Raw genomic sequence first — 21,657 nt, 5'->3', positions numbered from 1 at the left:
CTGCAGGAACAAAATACTTCCTTGCATGGCTGGGCTAGCAAGGGGAATGAGAAGTGTTTCTGGAATATAACTGCTACTGATATCAAAAGTTATGGAATTTATATTGCTCTAAATACATGTACAGTGTGGACTGGTTTTTAAAAAATGGTTCTTGGATTTCTCTTGTGTGTGTGTGCATTTGTGGGGAGGGGAGGGGAGGTAAGTGAAGCTGTGATTTAGCTATTGCTTTTAAACATTAAAGCAAAACTGAGTAAAGATGGAAATTGTGGAAGCAACAAGGCCCCAATGTTAACAATCCCAATGACATGTTGTGTCTGTAAACCTTGAGTTTTTTAAAGGAGTATTTGCTTGTGCCACCACTCACTGAAAGCTGGAGCTGGGAAGAAAAATGTGCAAAAAGAAAAAAAGCAGGATTGAATATGACCAGGTACAAACTTGAAGTAACCAAATAATAACACTTTGTTCCATACTTGTAGAAACTAGAAGGGGCAGGAATGCACACAGCAGGCCCCTGAATGTTAGTCTGTTGGGACAAACTCTCAAACCATGGAAAAAAGCATAAAAACTTTCAAGGCTTGAGGATGCCTTGAAAACCCAGCAAGCTGCTCCGGCTGCCGGCCCCACCCTAGGATGGCTGGTGTGCATCTGCAGCTCCAGGCATCCCGGCTTGGTACACCATCCAGCATGGTTCAGGACAGGCAACCTTTTTATAGCTGGGAGCTGCCTTTTTAGAAAATAATGTTTTGTGGAGCTTCAAACTTTGATTGAAGAGCATTGCTGGAGACAAAAGAGCCCAAATTTCACACCCTTTAACAATCAGTTTTATGGGATTAGGTTTTTTAAAAATTAAGATAGTTGGGATAGATTATTGCATCAATTTCATTTGTTCTTTTGTGGGAAAACAGTAGAAAACTAAGCCTTTTATTCTGTGATTCACCACCAAATTTTTGCAGCATAATTTTAGGATGTTCGGGGGCCCACAATAAGGAGCTTATGAGCTGTCTGTCAATCATGGAAGACTTACGTTACTGTACTGACTTCGGCCAGAGAGGCATTGGATTAAGTAGGAGATTTAAGTAGGAGATTAAGTAGGAGATGTGAATTTATTATCTGGATGCCCAGGATTATGGGCATCTGCAAGGAGAAGCAAGGACAAGTAAATGATGACATGAATGTGATTATGTCATCATGCAAAGGATGCATGTGTGTAATGCATGTGTGTAATGATGACATTCGTGTGATGATGTAATCACATGCCTGTTGTCATTTTGGTGATAACTCACTCCCCCTGATTCTCAAACCCATGGCAAGCAGCAAAGATTGACTACAGATTTAGCTGTCTTTCATAGATGGGCTATGCTTGGCTTATTGGGTCATAGGCAGTGGTATGCTAGGACCAGCTTGTACTGGCTTCTGAGAGACAATTGTTAAATTTCTGTCTCTCAGAAGCCAGTGCCAGTACAGATTCTGGCAGGCAGATTCTAGCAGGCTTTTGGCCAGCGCAAGATACAATTGGCTGCAGATGTCATTGCCCAGAATTGTTGTTTATTCGTTTAGTCGCTTCTGACTCTTCGTGACTTCATGGACCAGCCCACGCCAGAGCTTCCTGTCGGTCGTCAACACCCCCAGCTCCCCCAGGGACGAGTCCGTCACCTCTAGAATATCATCCATCCACCTTGCCCTTGGTCGGCCCCTCTTCCTTTTGCCCTCCACTCTCCCTAGCATCAGCATCTTCTCCAGGGTGTCCTGTCTTCTCATTATGTGGCCAAAGTATTTCAGTTTTGCCTTGAATATCATTCCCTCAAGTGAGCAGTCTGGCTTTCTTTCCTGGAGGATGGACTGGTTTGATCTTCTTGCAGTCCAAGGCACTCTCAGAATTTTCCTCCAACACCACAGTTCAAAAGCATCTATCTTCCTTCTCTCAGCCTTTCTTATGGTCCAGCTCTCGCAGCCATATGTTGCTACGGGGAACACCATTGCTTTAACTATGCGGACCTTTGTTGTCAGTGTGATGTCTCTGCTCTTAACTATTTTATCGAGATTGGTCATTGCTCTTCTCCCAAGGATTAAGCGTCTTCTGATTTCCCGACTGCAGTCAGCATCTGCAGTAATCTTCGCACCTAGAAATACAAAGTCTTTCACTGCTTCTACATTTTCTCCCTCTATTTGCCAGTTATCAATCAAGCTGGTTGCCATAATCTTGGTTTTTTTGAGGTTTAGCTGCAAGCCAGCTTTTGCACTTTCTTCTTTCACCTTCATCATAAGGCTCCTCAGTTCCTCTTCGCTTTCAGCCATCAAAGTGGTATCATCTGCATATCTGAGATTGTTAATGTTTCTTCCACCAATTTTAACTCCAGCCTTGGATTCCTCAAGCCCAGCATGTCGCATGATGTGTTCTGCATACAAGTTGAATTGGTAGGGTGAGAGTATACAGCCCTGCTGTACTCCTTTCCCAATCTTAAACCGGTCCATTGTTCCGTGGTCTGTTCTTACTGTTCCTACTTGGTCGTTATACAGATTCTTCAGGAGGCATACAAGATGACTTGGTATCCCCATACCACTAAGAACATGCCACAATTTGTTATGGTCCACACAGTCAAAGGCTTTAGAATAGTCAATAAAACAGAAATAGATGTTTTTCTGAAACTCCCTGGCTTTTTCCATTATCCAGTGGATATTGGCAATTTGGTCCCTAGTTCCTCTGCCTTTTCTAAACCCAGCTTGTACATCTGGCAATTCTCACTCCATGAATTGCTGAAGTCTACCTTGCAGGATCTTGAGCATTACCTTACTGGCATGTGAAATGAGTGCCACTGTTCGATAGTTTGAACATTCTTTAGTGTTTCCCTTTTTTGGTATGGGGATATAAGGTGATTTTTTCCAATCTGATGGTCATTCTTGTGTTTTCCAAATTTGCTGGCATATAGCATGCATTACCTTGACAGCATCATCTCGCAAGATTTTGAACAGTTCAGCTGGGATGCCGTCGTCTCCTGCTGCCTTGTTATTAGCAATGCTTCTTAAGGCCCATTCAACCTCACTCTTCAGGATTTCTGGCTCTAGCTCACTGACCAGAATACTTTTGACAAATTGTCAGGTAGGCTCTGTTTGCAAATTCAAATTGTGAGATGTTTTCTCATTCCCAATTCACACTCTCACTTAATTCAGAACAAAAGGTCATATTAAAACAGTCCTTGCTTTTGTTTGACAATCATTGATCTGGGTTGGGAGGGAAGCAATTGCTGAACTTGCATTAAGCTCATGTGAATTATATTTTCACATGACAGCAAGATTTTATACATTCTTGAGTATGAGACTTGTTCCTGTAAATGTTTTTGGATGATCGAGAAAGTGGTGATGCATCACCTGATTTTCTGGACCCATTTCTATTGAGGTTTCATCTGGAATTTGATATTGAGACTATTTGGGTTACCTTGGTAGATAATCTATACTGGACACTAGATGGAGGGAATGTGGTACAGCTGATTCTTTTGGGTCCCTTGGTGGTTTTTGATACCATCAAGCATGGTATCCTTCTAGGCCATCTGGCAGAGCTGGACCTTGGGGACACTGTTTTGCATTACTTCTGGTCTTTCTAGCTGGGATGCGCGTAGAATATAGTGCTGGAAGACTATAGTTCAGCATGTAAGTCATTCATTTACCTATAGTATTCCTCATGGTTCTATCTTGTCTCCAATGCAGTTTAAGATCTACATGATACTAATGGGGGTGGTCATTTGGAGCTTTGGAGTGGGATGCTGTAAGTATCCTGATGACATCCAGCCTTATTGCTCCTACCTTCTAATTCCAAGGAAGCAGTGAAGACCTCTGCATGCTGCCTAATCTTGATAATAGACTGGATGAGGAAGAAAAGACTGACATTAAATCCAGACAAGACAAAGGTGCCATTGATAAGATGAAATCTGGATTTAGGGGCTAAGGTGCAATATGTTCTGGATGAGGTTGTGCTCCACAGAAAGAGCAGATTTGCAGTTTGGGAATGTCTTTGACCTTCCACTGTCACTGGAATTGCAGGTAGAGAGGGGGAGTGATGAGCAGTGTCTTCACACAGTTAAGGACAGTGCAACCAATTTGACCTTTCTTAAGGTGGCTGGACTTACTGACAGCTATCCACACTTAACTTGACTACTGCAATGGGCTTTATATGAGGTTACTCTTGAAAGTAGCAGGCTTTTGGCCAGTGCACGATACAAGGATAATATAACTGCCTGTATTAAAAGATCTGCACTGGCTACTCATAGAGTTTGGATCTCATTTTAAGGTGCTGGTATTGTCCCTTAAAATCCAAAATAACTTAGGGCCTGATTATCTACAGGGCCACCTTGCTTGCTACAAACTTGTCCAATAACTCAGACCAGCAGTCGAGGCCCTTCTGAAGATGCTCCTCCTTCCAGAAGCTAGTCTACTCAGTAGATGGGAAGGGGCTTTTCCTGTATGGCTCCCAGGCTATGCAAAAGGGCTCCCTGAGGAAGTATGTTTGGCTCCCTGTTTCTGCTAAAAAGATACTCTTTTATCAAACATTTAGCTATTTTAATATTGATTTTAATTCTAGTTTTGATTTTAATTGTATTAATGTTGTTGTGTTTTATACTCTGCATTTTTTTTATTGTAAACTACCTTGAATGTTGGGATAAACTGAAAGGTTGGGTATAGTTGTATTTGTAACATTATTTATAAATAGTCATGATAGCTAAATTAGGGATACCAGACCAGGGCTGTAACATGGCAGAGGACCACAAGACAGCAGCATAGAAATAGAGACAACTCTAACTCTTTACTGTCACCTGGTGGTTGCCTGGATTTTTGTAGCCCAGATCTGGTAGTCCCAGCTATCTGTCTATCTAAAACATTCATATATTATTGCTAGGACTGAGGTAGATACCATATTCTGGGAAACCATAAGCAAGATGGCTTGAAGTAATGGGCTGTGAGAATAACCTTGAGAGACAGGAGGAAGAGCCACAGCCTAGACAAGAGCCTGATAAGAGAAAGCTGAGTCCAAATCAGGAATGAGAGTGAAGAAAGAGTCTCAGAATTGACCCTCCCTAGTCCTCTGGAATGTAAAGGCAGGGAGGGGAGAGACGCAGTCAGACTTGCAAGATTTTGTTACTGGAACCGTATAATAAAAGTAGTATTAGCATTCATGATATTGGTTTCCTGGTCAAAGTGTGAAATACAGAGATGAAATACTGGTGCCACCAATACCACATTTTGATGTTGAAACTGGAGTTAAAACTGATCTGGAAGAAGAGGCAGCTCATCACTTTGCCTGTTCAGATGTATCGTTCAAACGATCTCTTACCCTGGCAAATGCTGTTTTCTGCAGTGCCGCTCATATGGAAGCCTGCTTCACAGCTGCAGTGTTGCATTCGGTCTAACTGGGCACAGCGTGGCTTGCGACTGAAAGCTGGGTCATTTGTTACGCTCCATGCTGGGGGTACTACAAGACAAGAAGGAAGAAATTACCTCTAGAACATCTGACTAGGATATTTAGTGGTCCTAACTATGACGACAAAGAAGTCAGAGCAAGACCAAGCCTTTCTTTTTTGGAAACCTGAGAATTGGAATTCTGGGTCCAAATACATACAGAGATACAAAGAATTTTAAAGATTAACATACAGCTGAAACCTGAATTTTTCTTGTTGGGGTTTATGGATAGTCAACTAGAAAAGACTTGTGGAAGATTGTTTTTGTACATGGTAACTGCAGTGAGACTATTATATGCACAAAGATGGAAAGATTCTGAAATACCCGCAATGGAGGAATGGTTGGTGAAGATGACAGAACTAGCAGAGATGGCAAAACAGACTTGTCTGATTAGGGAAGAGTCAATAAGTATATTTATTAGCAACTGGAAACCCATTATGGACTTTTTGCTGAAAACGAAAACAAACAAACAAACTGGTGATTTATGGATTTGATGATTAGAAAGGGTGAAATAGGGGAAGAAGGGAATTATGATGTAACCTTAACGAGGATGGATAGTTGACAAATTTATTTGTAACTGCTATAAAGAAGATCGGAAGCTGCTTCTTTATACTTTTCTTTCTTTCTTTTCCCTTTATCTATTCACCATTTTCTTTATTCTTTTTCTCTTTCTTAAATTTGTACTACTTTTATTATTGTGTAAAATTCTTCAATAAAAATTAATTTTAAAAAAAGGAAACCTGAGAATTGGGTCCAGTGTGGTGTTGGACTAGCACTGGGGAGACCACGATGGAAACTTGCTGGGAGAATTTGGGCCAGTCATTCTCACATCAACCTACCTCGGAGGGTTGTTGTGGAGAAAAACTGGAGAAGGAGACACTATACCTTGCTGTCTTGAGGAAAGGTGGGATATAAATGTAACAAATAAATAAAAACTGTTCCTCCTCCTAACATTGGCTCTATTTATACCACTTCTCTCTCCTTCTTTTCTTTTCCTTATCATTGTTTCAATATTTATGCAAAGAGAATTTTTTTCTTCTAAAACATATTCAAATGATACTAACCTGGGGACCATGCACTCCTTCCTCCTTTTGCACAAATGGAGGAAATCACAAGCACACACTTTGCAGGAAACCCTAGTTTAAACAGCTAATTATGACCTGAGCTGACCATTGTTTGCCACATACTAATCTTCCCTGATGCATAAAAGAAAGGAGAAGTGAGACACAGGTTTTCCAGCCAGGCCTGCTCATCCTGAGAATTGCAAATCTCTCTGACTGAGCCTTGCACAGTCTTCTTTCCCACCATCCTTCACCCTCCAGCAAAATACAAACCTGTCTGGGTTCGATACTGGCAGTTGGGGCCGCTCCATCCCTGTGAACAAATGCATTGAAACTGGTCACCTGTCTCTGCACACGTTCCTCCATTCTGGCACAGATGATTTGCGCACATACCAATATCTGATTAAAAAAGGAAATTAAATACTTAGAAAGTTTGCTTCTTTCAGCTCACAAGCTGCATTGTGTAAGCATATAAAATGCTGCCTACAGAAAACAATCACTTGTCACAGAAAACAATCACTTGGAAGACACAAGCAAAATCACTTGATATGAAGGGATGATGTAGTCCCTCTGTTGTAGTGTTTCTCAAACTTGGCAACTTTAAGAGGGGTGGACTTCAACTCCCAGAATTCCCCATGCTGGCTGGGGAATTTGGGGAGTTGAAATCCACCCCTCTTAAAGTTGCTAAGGTTGAGAAATACTGCTCAGTTGGCTTTTGTGCATCATCACATATACTGCAGGAACATTTGAACAAATCCACAAAAGGTGAAGCAGTGAGGTGTAGTTTTTGGAACTGGTACTTCCTACCATCTTCAGCAGAGGTTCCACCAACCTCTGGCAAGTGTGGGAAGTTATAGCCTTTCTCTTCACTGAGGAATTGGGAAAGGGCAGAGTATCCCTTTAAGCATCTTAGAAGCAAATAGTGGTACACATTAAATCATTCTGGATCTTGAACTTGGACTCACAGAGGATTCTGTGCTTTAAATGGCAATACTTTTTACATTACCTCAAAATTATCAAGGCCAATTCTGTAACATGGAAGAGAGGGAATTTCCAGCTCATTCTGCTAAAATGAGCCCTCACCCTCAGTTTATAATCCAAAGTCCTGTCCTGCTGGCATCACTCAAAGTGGAAGCTTCAACCTACCTCACGAGATTGGAACTGGGATCAGGGATCATCTCCACAATGGTGGTGTTTTCCTAAAGGGCTGAAAGATCCTTAGAAACACAACACAATCGCAGATGCGATCCCTCATTCTCTTCTGTAATTGCAGAGAAGAGATGGGGACTGAAACATCCACATTTAGTTCTTGAAGGCACCATATTCTGCCCCCGGAGGTGAGGCAGGCACCTTCGCTCCCAGCCTTCTGGAAGAATTTGAAAACCTCGTTCTGCCACCTTGCTTGGGATGGGAAGGGCAACAGCTCTTCCTGGGGGTGGTTGGTGCTGTAGTGCCCTCCCCATTGAATGAGAGCTTTTTGCCACAGGGATCTTATATTTATCTATTTATAATGATGGTCTGTATTGTAATTTATGTTTTATGGTTTTAATTTGTTTATTTTGTTGTAAACCACCCAGAGTCCCCCTCTGGGGGAGATGGGCAGTGACAGAAATTTGAAATATAAATAAATAAATAAATCTTATAAGAAGGAGCAAAGTCCCACAGAATTCCTTTCTGTGAAAGAACAGACCAGATGGCTCCTCAGTTCCTATTGATCCAAGGCCCCCTTTCACCTCTCCTGGGCTTGTTATGCATTGAAAAAAATAGTGTGGTGTGGAATTTCTTGAGGAAACAGTCCATCAGTACCTTGTGGGGTGGCTGTAGCTTTGCATCTGCCAAAAGCCAACTCTCCTGCTATTAATAATTAATAATCAGATGTCACCAAACCATGAAGTTATTGAATAAGCACTCAGAGGGGTTTAACACCCCTCCCTTCTTCTGTACATACCCTCAAAATTTCCACTGAGCTGAGATTCTCATCTGGCCCCTTGGGGAAGCAGGTACCAAGGGCTGTGTTATAAGAAATACTCTAAGGTGTTTCAAAGGCAACATTTCTTGCCCCTAAACCAGCTGCTAACCCCTTTTGGCATAACTCAAGAGTCACTGTGAAAAAAGATTCTGTGTAGTAGATTATATGGAGTGCTGTCTTCATTCCTCCCTCTCTTCTGAATAGAGGTAAGTACCTAACACTGTGGGTTGCATCTGTTTAAAGACAACATTTCCATTTTTTCAGTCACAATGGAGGGCTGCAAGCAGCCTTCTCACAGTAGCTCAGGCATAGGTTCAATGGTGCATTAGCATTTTGCACAATGAGATGGGAATTCCTTTAAACAAACAGCCCGGGCTATGCAGACTGTGTGCAGGGGCCTGAAAAATCTAATTTCACTAAGATGAAGCATGTGAAAATTTAAATGAAACAGACCAAAACAAAAAAATAGGCATCAAACTAATTCCTCCTCCTCCTCCATGTTGGCCACATGTATGGATGTACATGTATATGCAAGTACATCTCATCCATCCTTAACTTGATACACACTTTAACCAGGAACTAGGACAGTGCTTGAGATGAGAGGAAGGAAAGACCACATTTCAAAGGGCAGAAAAGGCCCTTGTCTCAAAATATTGCATTGGGGAATGCCTTTCCATCCCAACTCCTGTTTGTTATTCCAGTCATTCTCTCCCAGCATCGACCAGACTCACAAAACTGTCCAACAGCATTCTGTGGCAACTGGAAGTGCTGAGAGACCTGTGGGTTAACTCTGGATGGGACTCTAAGCAGGACCATTTTGTCAGCTAAATGGAAAAGCTGGTTGCAGCTGGCTCTTCCTGTCAGAAAACAGTTTCAGTTCCCATGGCCATTATTAAAAAAAAATTAACTTTCAAGAATGGGTGCCTATAATTGTTTCCCCCCTTTCTTCCCCCTCTCTTTTGATTTTTCTTTAGCTTTAGTCTTTGAGGTGGTGGACAGGGCCACTCTTATTTTACTGATCATGTACAGTTTGCACTTGGAAGTCTTTTCCCTTGAAAAAAGGGTAAAACTCTTTCAGAGAAACAAACAAAGCAAATAAATAAACAACCACTTTTCCTTCTGGATTTTTTCTGAGGATTTTTGTACTTTTCCAAACTCCCAGAATTCTCTAAATTTCTCCATTTTGTTCAGAGGTGAGAACGTTTTAAGTAGAGAAGCACAAGTTTCCCCAGGCTGATGGGAAGGGAAAAATTCTAATAATAACAAGGTCTGTCTCTCTGTACTATTCTTTCCAACCCAATGGAACATTGGAAGAAAATTATGCAAAGAGGCTCAGGATTCTGTAACTCCAACACAAAATAGAACTGGACCAAATTTGGTGTGGGAGGAAAAGGTGGCAAAAGAAAGGCTGGGTCAGAAAGGGGCCAAATCAGGCTCAGTTGCAGAGAAAAACATTCCAAGAAAAAAAAAACCCAATGCATCCCTATGGGAGAGGCAGTTGGACAGAAACTCCAGAAGGTTGCTGATTATTACATTCTAAGCCAGTGTTTCTCAGCTGTGGCCACTGGAAGATGTGTGGACTTCAACTCTCAGAATTCCCCAGCCAGCATGAGGAGTTGAAGTCCACACATCTTCCAGTGGCCAAGGTTGAGAAACACTGTTCTAAGCCTTGTTCCCTCTTTCTTTCTATTATGCACCTGCAAGCCCCCCCTGATACTCCTTCCTTTCCTTTTTAAATTGTTTCACATGACTTTGTGAAAACACTTTATTCTTTGCTGTGAAGCTTTATTGGATTTTGTGCACGTCTTAAAAGGTTTGATATAAAAACCACCAGATTCCAGGGTTTTCAAAGAACATTTTTAAAACTGCTCTAAAGATTCAGTTTTCCTTTTTCTACACCTGCATTTTAGAGGCAGTCTGAGAGACAGAAATTTAACAAGTTACTTTTTTTTTCCTGGCCTGGAGACAAAAGAAAGGAAAAAGCTGCAGCTGGGTAATAGCTGTTTGCCAGACTGCTATTAAAAGCTAAGGAGCAAGGACAGAATGAAGAAAACATCTAGAAACCAAAGCTAATAGTAGTTTATTCCCCTTAATTACATTTTATAAACAGAAGACAAGACGCAGTAGGCTTTAAGTATAAACATACATTAAATTAGTGAGAAATTACTGATCAATTCTGGAGTTTCATAATTGTGGTTCTAGAGTTTATGCAATGCTAATTAATTTAAATAAGTGGTATCCTAAGATGTAATTAGCAATGCACTTATGTCTGATATTAAGTTAGACTGGCAAAAACAACTGTAGCAGTTATAATAACCTTATTCAGTAAGCGCAGAACAAAAGGATTTATTGTGTCCTTTTTTCATTCATAATTACTTGCCTTTTTCATGCCATGCTTTGGGAGGAAGCAGATTGTGTTCATGTCCAATACCTGCATAAATCACACCTTCTCTTGTCTGAATTACACGAGTTAGGGTGAAGTATTATATGGATGTTCTCCTAGCTGATGGACTGTAGGATTGGGCCAAAAAAAAGAAATGCTAGTTGAAGCTGAGCAGTATTGCCAGCATGAAAGATAAACGAGTAGAATTACCAAGGGCAATATATGGAATAGTTCATTGCAACGTATGTTGTTGGATCAGCCAAAACAGGGTAGAAAGATGAAAGAAAGCACTGGCAACACAGAGGGTTAACATACATAAGCCATAAAAAAAAAGAATAAAGTCAGGTAACACAAGCACCATGCTACCTCCCCAGTTGGACTGGCATGGATTTTGATAAAGAGAGCTAGGATGAGGTAAATTATGCAAAATGGACCTTTTGCACACAAGCAGGAAACATAAAAAACAGAGCAGACTTATAATATTTCTGCAGGGCATCTGTAGGGAGAGTTTTAAAAGTCAAGATGGTGGCCATGCAATTGAAGCCCCACCCCTTTTATGTGCCTCACACATGTCATACTAAAGGGACAGGGCTTTGATCACATAATCACAGACACCGTCTTGACCTTTTGATACACACACAGACCACCACAGACATCCCCAATGAAGCATCCACAAACACCAACTAGCAGTCAGAAGACAGGATGAAAACTCCTTAATCTCACAACACATGGACAGACCCAGCCATACTTTCAACTGGGAAACTGAGCATCCTAGACCAAGCCAAATCCAAAAAATGCTAGAGGACTCCTGGAAGCCTGGCACTCAGACAAGGTAACCATCAACAGACTCATACAGGTAAACAACATTTACATACCATTCATAAGAGACAATAGAACAGCCAAAAGACCAGTACACTCCCTTGCCAGCAATCAACACCTAGATATGCAAAAATCAACACTAGGATTAACACCAGATGAACAATCTGGTGTACATTAGAACAGTACATTATACCTTAATCAAGGAACTATTAACTCAGTCAATCAACCAAGCAGCAAACAACAGCCCAATCAAGGAATTCCCAAGGAGAGCACAACACCTCCCCCAACACAAGGGTATATAAACAGAGAACAAGGCCCACTCCCTTTTCACACTGAAGATGTTGCCTAGTCTGGCAGTGAAACGTCTGCAAGAAAACAACAAGGCTGAGAGAGCACCAAGGACTCCACAGAAGAACACTCTTTTATTGTGTTAAGGAAGTCTTTCCCAACTAGATTCCCACAAGATGTACTGGCTTTCAATTCCCATAACTCATAGCCAGCACTGGAGTTCACATTCACAGCACGTAGAGGAATGCTGCTTTAAGCAGATGTACAAAAGGGGGATGAAAGTACCTTAACTGATAAATTGCCTATGTAAGGTCATTTTATTATTTGTTTAGAGAATGTATGTCTGCCCATCTTGAATACATAACCCTGGGCAGCTGACAACAATCCACAAAAACAAAACAAAACCTTGCAGCACAAATACAGAGTTAAAAATAACCATAATATAATAGCAGAGGCACCATCACAAACTCAAGACAGCTGCACCTGCATGGGGCTCAACTACGTAGTATCTTGGTCCAGCATCTGGGGAAGAGCCAGGTCTTCACAGCCTTCCAGAAAACTAGGAGGGTTGGGGCCTTCCAGATCTCTTTTAAGTTCATGCTTATACACACACTTTAAGGAATTGGGAAATAGGGCTCCAAATTCCTTAGTTCCTCCTTCAGGATCATCACAAATGCTAAGATCAAGATAGATTCCACATTTTTGACCATGTCCTTCCCATCCCCAATTTCTTTCTGAAATGGTTGCTTGCATTTTCAGGATGCTTCCAATGATGCCAAAGAGCTATTCCTTGCTTTGAAATTAAAATAGCAGTTTCAGTATGCTGCTCTTTTCCCACTCTAGCACTCAACTCTCCTGCTCTCTGATATCCCACTAGTCCTAAAATTGCAGAGTGATCAGGTCCCCCCACCCCCTGCCAGGCTACTATTAACATAAGAAGAATGTGGGCAGTGTTGCATCAATTGCTTCTATGCAGCTTAGATCTTATCTAGATTCATCTCCATTTAGCATATTCCTCTAGGACACTTTTTATATAGGCATGACTGTTTTGATGGCATTCTTTTAGCTACATATGTACAGATTTGTTCTGACAAACAGATGGGAGGTTTCTGTACCCAGGCCAAGGAATAGCAAGGCAGTACCTTTGCAGTGTGGAAATTCTCCAGTCCAGCTGCCATTTGGCTGACACACCCGAGAACTGGAACCAACAAGCCGAAATCCAGGATCACAGGTAAAATGGACTTCATGATCCATCAAATTCTTGGTGCCAAATCTTTTGCCATTCACTGGGGCTTCTAATGTAGGACAGAACACTGCATGCAGAGTTTGGCAGAAGACAGATGGTTAGTAGGTCCCAGAAGGAATAAGAGAAATATTCATGGATCTCTTCTAACCACATGAGTTACTGTCTGTGTGTGCATGAGACTTACTGATCTCAAAAAGCAACTCAAACATCACCTTTCTCACAAGTCATACCAGCATATACAATCAATCAATCAATCAATCAATCAATCAATCAATCAATCCTTCCTTCCTTCCTTCCTTCCTTCCTTCCTTCCTTCCTTCCTTCCTTCCTAACCTTAAACTCATTTACGGCAAATTGGTGGTTTTAGGGATGCTCAAATTGTCCATATCATTAAAACTTTGCATAATTCAATTATGAACAGATTAAACTGTGCATCCTCCAGAAGGACTGAACTTCAACTCATAACTTCCAAATGCCATGGCTAGCTGGCAATAATCCAATTATTTGGTGAATTAGAGATAATAAAAACAACAATGACAACAACAACAGATTTGAACAGAATCTGTTGGGAAAGCTTGCATTTGGCTTTGTGTGGTATAAAAATCTTGATAGTTTTTTGGGGAGAGAGAGCATTCTGTATTTTTCAATTACATTCATCCTATTTCAGAGCTTCAGTCCAGTTTTCACATTTCCACAAAATATAGAATTTGCATCCCTAACTTGATCTAAGGGGGCTCCTGAGGCTGCATGAGATGATGGAGCTGCAAAATGCTCGTTGTTATTGTAGAGGCTTCTTGAAAAGCCAAAAACCTATTTCTTGGCTCTGTGAGTTAAGAGAAATACCTACTATTTATTCCAGAGCTTCCCAGAGTTTTTAAAATCAGTGGCAGCAACATCTGCAGGTAGGGTCAAATAAGGTAAAATCTAGGCAACTATTTTTCAACCATTGTGGTCACTGATGATTTAAAAAGGAATTTGGGGAGCCACGTGCAATTCTAGCGCTTCAGGTTGCCATTCCTGCTGAAAAGGTTTTGCTAACCTTCACCTTCAATTCTTCCAATTTTTCTTACAAATGATTTCTGATTCTGATGCTCCAGGATCTCTATGTATTAGGCATGAGTTTGCATGATATATTCAGCTCTGAAATAAACAATCACATTTGAGTCTAGTGTCTTGCATGAACCCAGGCCATGTGATTTGTCTGTGGTGGTTTAGTGGTTTGCATAAATTTATAACATTGGATTAATTCAATAAATGAGCCTTCCCCACCCTGAATGCCCTCTCATTGTGTTGCCTTCCTCAACAACTGTGCTGTCCAAGGAATATTGGAAGTTGACATCACACATCTGTAGGTTGCCCAGATTGGAGAAATCTGGAATAAATCATGGTTCAGTTAACCAGGAGTAAACATTGTGTGTGGATAGAGATAGAGGTGTTCTCATACCCTGGAACATTTCTGCTGCTTTAAAGGCTCCGTCAAGAGTTCAACCAGAAGTCCTACACCTCTGACAGCAGTCAAAGATATCTGGCGTTGTTGCCTGCCCTACACTGAAGGATAAAAATGCTTGCTTCAAAGGGATGGCTTGGGTGTGGCTACTAGCTCTTGTCACACTGCATTTGTTTGGGGGAAGCTGGTTGGTTAGAATTTTGGGTGACAACTATTTTAGCTGTGGGACTATACCACTGAAAAGGATCATTTTGCAGGCTCTGGGAGGGGTTCCAATGTGCTGCTTGCACAGGAATGGGATTGTGGGGTGGGGTGTGTGCCTGTTTTTCCCTTATCAGTGTGTACATCATATATATACTGTATATGTATGAATATATATGTATGTACATAATATATACATCATATGTATATATCAGTATTGACTGCCCTCTCTCAGTGCCTGGGGGCTGTCGGGTTCTGGATGGGGAACAACAGGCTTCAGCTGAACCCTGGTAAGATGGAGTGGCTGTGGGTTAAGGGTTCCTCCGTATCCGGGACTTTGTCATCTTTGGTTCTGGATGGGGTTGCACTGCCCAGACAGACCTGATGTGTAATCTGGGGATCCTCCGGGACGCATGGCTCCTGCTTGAAGAGCAGGTGGCAGCCGTGGCCAGGAGGGCCTTTGCGCAACTTTGTGTTGTGCACCAGTTATGCCCCTTCCTGGATTAGGACACCCTTCGAACGGTCACTCATGCCCTAGTTATCTCCCATATAGACTGTTGCAATGTGCTCTACATGGGGCTACCCTTGAAGAGTATCCGGAAGCTACAGCTGCTCCAGAATGCAGCCACGTGGGTAATTTTAGGTGCCCCTAGAAGGGCGCATCTAACACCTTTGCTGCATGAGCTGCATTGGGTACCAGTCTGCTTCAGGGTCCAATTCAAGGTGTTGGTTATCACCTTTAAAGCCCTACATGGCATGGGGCCAGGCTACCTGAGGGACCACCTCTTCCCCATTACATCAACCCCTCCCACCCGATCATGCAGAGAGGGCATGTTGCAGACCCTGTCAGTAAAAGAATTCTGTCTGGCGGGGTCCAGGAGGTGGGTCTTCTCTGCAGTAGCTCCCACCCTCTGGAACATCCTGCCCCTGGAGGTGAGGCTAGCCCCATCGCTCCAGGCCTTCCGGAGGAACTTGAAGACCTGGCTCTGCTACCTGGCCTGGGGCGGGGAGTCGTCATGTTTGGGGATGGCTAGTGCCCTAGAGCGCTTGTTGCATACAAGAACTGACTTAGATCATTTCCCATTTGGATTCTATTTTTATTTATAATTATTGCTGATGTGTAATTGTACTTTTAGATATTCTATTATTATATATTGTATTTTTATTGTTTTGTTGATTATTTGCTGTAAACTGCCTGGAGTTCCTCTGGCGGTAGGAGATGGGTGGGGACAAATTTGATAATAAAATAAAACTAAATACAGTACAAAGAGACACTGCAGCATCACACTCCATTCTCCTGTTCTCAGAAGAATGTGGCTTTGTATAATCTCATGAGTGAGAAATACTTTCAACGAATGTTCTGAGATGGCTCAGGACAGATCAATATTGTTGAGGAAGCAAAATGATGCTTTCTTTCTATTGCTACCTATCTGTATGGATGAGCAAAACCTACACTAGTGTCACTTGTCAAGAATTATATGCCTTGCCCAACCTCAAATCATTCTTGATTAATTGCTTATATCCCTTGCTTCCCCTGAAACCTCTTTCCATGCATGTGGAGATCTCACAAAGAAGACTCTGACAGCAAGTCCAAAGTGGTCATAGAGCAGCATTGACCAATCTGACGCCTTTCAGACAAGCTAAACTACAGTTCCCAGCCAGCAGAGCCAGTGAGAAGGCTGCACTAGAGGACTGGGCACTAACTTCTGAGCTATTATTGTGAATAGTGGAAAGCTGTAATTACATCCCATACTAGTCCAGAATTAATCTGCCTTGATTTATGCAACTTGCTGAACCATAAACAAATCCCAGTATCTGAGTTTATACAATACACTGACCCACACATTAGCTAACTATGTTTTTGTGTTGTGTATAGCCAGATAGTGTGAGATGGCTGCTGCTAGAAAAGCATGAGTTATGGACGTAGGATGCCAAGAGGGTCCTTCCTCATCCTATAATTTCATTTTGGTCCATAATCGCAGCCTGAGCAAGGTTGTCTAGATGCAGACTATTCCTGTCCCACCCTCTGAAGTTCTGTATTCTTTTTACCAGTTTGTGGATCTGGGGTGGCTTTAGTCACTATGTTGTGCAGAGTTGTGAGTCGGTGTTTCATGATGCGTAGTCCCTCAACAAACCGTGTTTCCTGCCCTTTGAGAAACTGCTGCATTTGGCGGATGGTAGCTAGGAGCTGCTGCTTTGACATGCAGTTCTATGGAAAAGAAAGAAAAACAGTAGCAGATTGGTGCATTTAAACACTTCACATTTGCAAACCATAGCATTCTATGTATATTGAAAATAATTTATTCCAATGTTTTCTCCAGATTATTTATACCCTGCATTTCCTTAAAGCAGGGTTTCTCAACCTGGGTTCCGTGGGACTCTAGAGTTCCACGAAAGGTCACCAGGGGTTCCCTGGGAGATCACAATTTATTTAAAAAATTATTTCAAAGTTGGGCAACTTCACATTAAAGAGGCAAGTTTCATTGTTTATTTTTTAGTTTAAGAACACTGTTAATGCATAAATATATGAAACAAATACAATAATTTTGTAACTTCTGGCCTATATTTGAGCCTGAATGTGCAGGGGTTTCAGAGGCCTGAAAGATATTTCAAAGGTTCCTCCAGGGTCAAAAGGTTGAGAAAGGCTGCCTTAAAGGGACAAAAAGTAGCCTTTTAATCTCTTGTCAAGTAGAACAAGTTGTGACTTGCCCAATGCCACCTTAGGAAAACCATAGTTGAGCAATGATATCAACCTGAAAATGTGCATTTTTTAATGAACACATACAAAACAGTGTACTCACCAACCTGTAAGATATTCATTGTGTCAAATGAATATGCATAATGCTGATGTACATCTGAATGTATTATAATATTGTTTCTCTATCACTGTTATATAATAGTTTGGCTCTATCTAATATTGGATCATACTTTTTAAAAAAAAATTATTTAAAGTTTTAAAAGCGAAGGTAAAAACTAATATAAATGAATATAAAGTAAGGAAGAAAAAAAGAAAGAAATCAAAGAGAAAGCTAAAAGTGCAAGAAAGAAAGAAAAAGTAAAAGAAAAATAGAAAAGAAAGAAAAAAGATAAAAAGAAGTGGCTTCTTATCTTCTTTACAGCAGTTATAAGTACAATTATAAATTTACTTCTTTCTCTAAAGTTACATCATGACTCTCTTCTTTCCATAATCTATCCTGTCTAATCATCAAAACCATAAATCATAATTCATTTTTTCTGTTTTATGCAAAAAGTCCACAAGAGGTTTCCAGTCAGCAATAAACATAGATATTGTCTTTTCTGTGAACAAAGAAGTCAATTGGCCATCTCAGCAAGTTCCATCATCTTTGCCAACCATTCCTCCATTGTTGGTATTGCTAAATCTTTCCATCTTTGTGCATACAATAATCTTGCTGCAGTTATCATATACAAAAACAAACTTCCGTGACTTTTTTCCAATTGTTTGTCCATCAGTCCCAAGAGGAAGACTTCTAGTTTCAATTGTCTATTAATCTTTAAAATCCTCTGAATCAGTGTATGTATTTGAATCCAAAATTCTCTAGCTTTTTTACACGTCCATGAAACATGATAAAATATCCCTTCTTGTTCACATTTCCAACATAAATTTGAAGTGCCATTATACATTCTAGACAATTTCTCTGTTGTCATATATCAGACTGTAATTTGTTATAGCTGGAACTGCCAAGAACTAATAGGATAGACAAGGTACAACTGTAATTTCTAAATATAGCAAATAAAGTTTTGTTGGTCAAGTTCTCAAGTTCTACTTGATTCATTAATATCCCAGACAGAGGATAATGGATCTTTGGAATCAACTTGTCCTCAGGATGTTTGTCTTGTCCCTAAGGCAGCCTGTCTCGACTTGGGGCTCTCTCCAGCTGTGTTGAGACAACTCCCAGAATTTTCTGCCACAGAGTCAGTAAAAATGCAGAATGGGAATTCTAGGAGTTGCAGTCTGGAGAGCAGTCTGGGGAAGCTGCCCATGTGTTGACTCCTGAAGAAAGGAGTAGGACAACCAGGAAGCTGAAGCTTTGGTTGGGCACTCTGGACAGTTCAGGTCAAAATCAGAATCCGCTTAATTCTGACAGCCTCATGAAGAAATAGGGATGGGTATGAGTGAGCAGACTTCTGCTTGGATGTCATAATGATCAGCAGGAAAGTTCAGAGGCCCTTTTGGTGGCATTTGAAAACCTCATTGTCAGTGGCTGTCCAGCCAATTGAATGCAAGGACACAAGGCTGGGTTCTACTGAACAGCTAATATCCCTGCTCAGCTTTGGATTTCTGTCCTGGACCAAGACGTTTACTCCCATGTACTTTTCCCCTGAGGTAGGTGCAGAGAATGAGTGGCCAAGAAAGCCCTTTTCTGTTAAGAAACTGCATTGTTCTCAGAGCAATGTTAACTGTGGCATAGAAATGTTACATCTGTACCAATACTCCTAATCACGTTTATAACATCCATCTACAGTATCAGTGCATATAGATCTATCTCTGCATGTTTACCAAGTCAACAAATATATTCATGTGTGCATACAACTGCATCCATGCATCCATGAGCTTGTGTAAAGTTATCCAGGAGGCTGTGAGTTCTAGTTCCGCCTGAGGCATGAAAGCAGGCTGGGTGGCTTTGGGCCAGTCACTCTCAGCCGAACTCACCTCACAGGATTGTTGTTGTAGGGAAAATAGGAGGAGGAAGGAGTATTAGGTATGTTCACTGACTTGAGTTATTTATAAAAAATAATTAAGGTGGGATAAATAGATAGATAGATAAAATGGACTTCTGAATTGCAGTTTTGCCATTATTCAAAGTCAATGCTAATACTGGGAACTGCAGTCAGGCATTATATGTGCCTTTTCTTTCAAAAATTGCAATTACATTTAAGCCAGGGTTAGGAAGTGGGTAGTGAGGCTTTTCCTGTCCAAAATGCTTATCATGTGTGATATGCCACAGAATGCAAAAAAGCCAAACTGCATACCTTTTGTGAAACGGTTATTTTTAACTTGAACTGTTTTGACATACTGAAACTAAGTAAACTTCATTGCACTGAGTAACTTGCTTTTAGTATTCCAGCAAGGTGATCTGAAATCACTAGATATGTGGTAACTTGATTGATTTGTTTATTTAGGCATTAGTGGAGGAAAATTTGAATTTATTTTCTAGTCTAACAAGGAGTTGCAGTCACACATTGAACAAATAATATACAAAAAAATGCAATTGCCCCTGGAACTAACTACCTGAGAAGACCAGTTCAACTGCAAAAGTAATTGTAAACCCAGCATGTTTAGTGCTGTATACATTTCTTTTTATAGGCTAGCATTCATGGAACTAAGATATCTGTGGTGGCATGGCTATTTTTCATATTTTCCCTGATAAAATACAAATTACTGCTGCTTGTATCAATATTATTGATTGAGTTTATGACTTGCTCCTTTGCATGTCAGTCTATCATTGCATTTGCTACCAATTCTGTTTTCTGCCTTTCTTAAAGGACCTCACTTTGAACATGTATTTTGATGGCAGAAGTAGAGATACCAACATCTTTCCCAGCTCTTTCATTTCCACCTGCCCTACACCATGCTTTGAGTGGCTAGAGCAGTGTTTCTCAAACTTGGCAACTTTAAGATGTGTGGACTTCAACTCCCAGAATGCTGGCTGGGGAATTCTGGGAGGTGAAGTCCCCACATCTTAAAGTTGCCAAGTTTGAGAAACGTTGGGCTAGAGGAAGGCTCTTGTCTGGAAGCATCCTAGCTCCCTTCCCTCTTCACCTGAAGCAAGGCTGTACCTAAAAAGGAGCCTGGCCTGCCACTTCCTACATTTGCCTTACTGCCTTCGCTAAAAGAGACCGAGAGCAGGTAAAAGAAAGGCGAGACAGGTTCAAATTCTTTAAAAGAAAAAGCAGGCAAAAGGACTCCCTCTGCCCCTCTCACAGTCCCAGGCATTCACTGCCCAAACCCAGTTAGTGCAGTACATATGCCTGGTAGGAAACGTGGCACCCGAGTGAAGTAGCAACGGGTCGAAGGGAAGGGCCCCGGTGCAGCGCTTACCTGGGAAGCCTCAAAGTCCTGACCCGAGGCCAGGCACAAGAAGAGGACGAGGCTGCTGAGGCGGTAGCGCAGTCCAGAAATCATGGCTGCGCGGGGCTAGTGCGGCGCTGCGCGGGCAGCAAAGCTGGAGGGAGCGCCTTCTCCGCGCGAACTGCCGCTCGCCCAGCCTGCAGAGCCCCGGGGCAGCCCGCGGCGGCGGAGGCTGAGCAGTCCCGACCTGCCCAGCCACGAGAGGAGCGCGGCGGGAGCGGCAGCAGAGAAGCTCAGGCGCGCGGCCGCTTCCTCGAGCGAGGAGTGCCCCGCTGCTCGCGTTTCCGCTTCTCCTCGGAGACGCCGGCCTGGGCTGCGGAGTTGGTCCCTTGGGGGGCGTCGTTCTCGCTCTCCCATCTTCTGGAATAATACCTGCGATCGCTGGCTCTTTCCGGGGGACTGACTTGCTGTAACTGCCGCTCTTCTCCCCAGCAGCACATCCAGGCCAGGGCGAGCGCGCCTGTCTCCTGCCCAACCAGCTCAGCGACTAGGAATATAATAGTTTTTGGAGTTTTGACGTATCCTCTCCAGCCAAGGATCCGCTGTAATAATGTATGTATTGGGGGAAACCAGGAGGCAGAAAGGAAAAGAACAAGGGTGCTCGGTGTTTATACATGATTCCAAACAATTAACTTAAAGTGGCAAACAGCCTGGCAAGACAGGTCGTTATTGTACCGCACAGTATTGGACTTTCGGTTATTTCA

At 41.9% G+C, this 21,657-nt stretch overlaps 1 protein-coding gene across 1 annotated transcript in view; it reads right to left on the bottom strand.

Moving 5' to 3' along the window:
* FBLN7 (fibulin 7) overlaps positions 1-21,166 on the bottom strand; it is a 30,561-nt gene extending 9,395 nt beyond the window's left edge. Inside the window, exons 1-5 of the mRNA XM_063302231.1 lie at positions 20,924-21,166; positions 16,912-17,071; positions 13,111-13,281; positions 6,783-6,908; positions 5,324-5,461 (exon numbers count right to left, since the gene is read on the bottom strand). Coding sequence (XP_063158301.1) covers positions 5,324-5,461; positions 6,783-6,908; positions 13,111-13,281; positions 16,912-17,071; positions 20,924-21,007 — 679 coding nt within the window. The 5' untranslated portion in view covers positions 21,008-21,166. The remainder of the gene's footprint in view (positions 1-5,323; positions 5,462-6,782; positions 6,909-13,110; positions 13,282-16,911; positions 17,072-20,923) is intronic.
* Positions 21,167-21,657: the final 491 nt, after the last annotated feature.

Source organism: Candoia aspera, chromosome 1 (assembly GCF_035149785.1).
Source record: "Candoia aspera isolate rCanAsp1 chromosome 1, rCanAsp1.hap2, whole genome shotgun sequence".
Lineage (NCBI taxonomy): Eukaryota > Metazoa > Chordata > Lepidosauria > Squamata > Boidae > Candoia > Candoia aspera.
The sequence above is the reverse complement of the archived record's forward strand: the minus strand, read 5'-3'. Positions and strand labels throughout refer to the sequence as shown.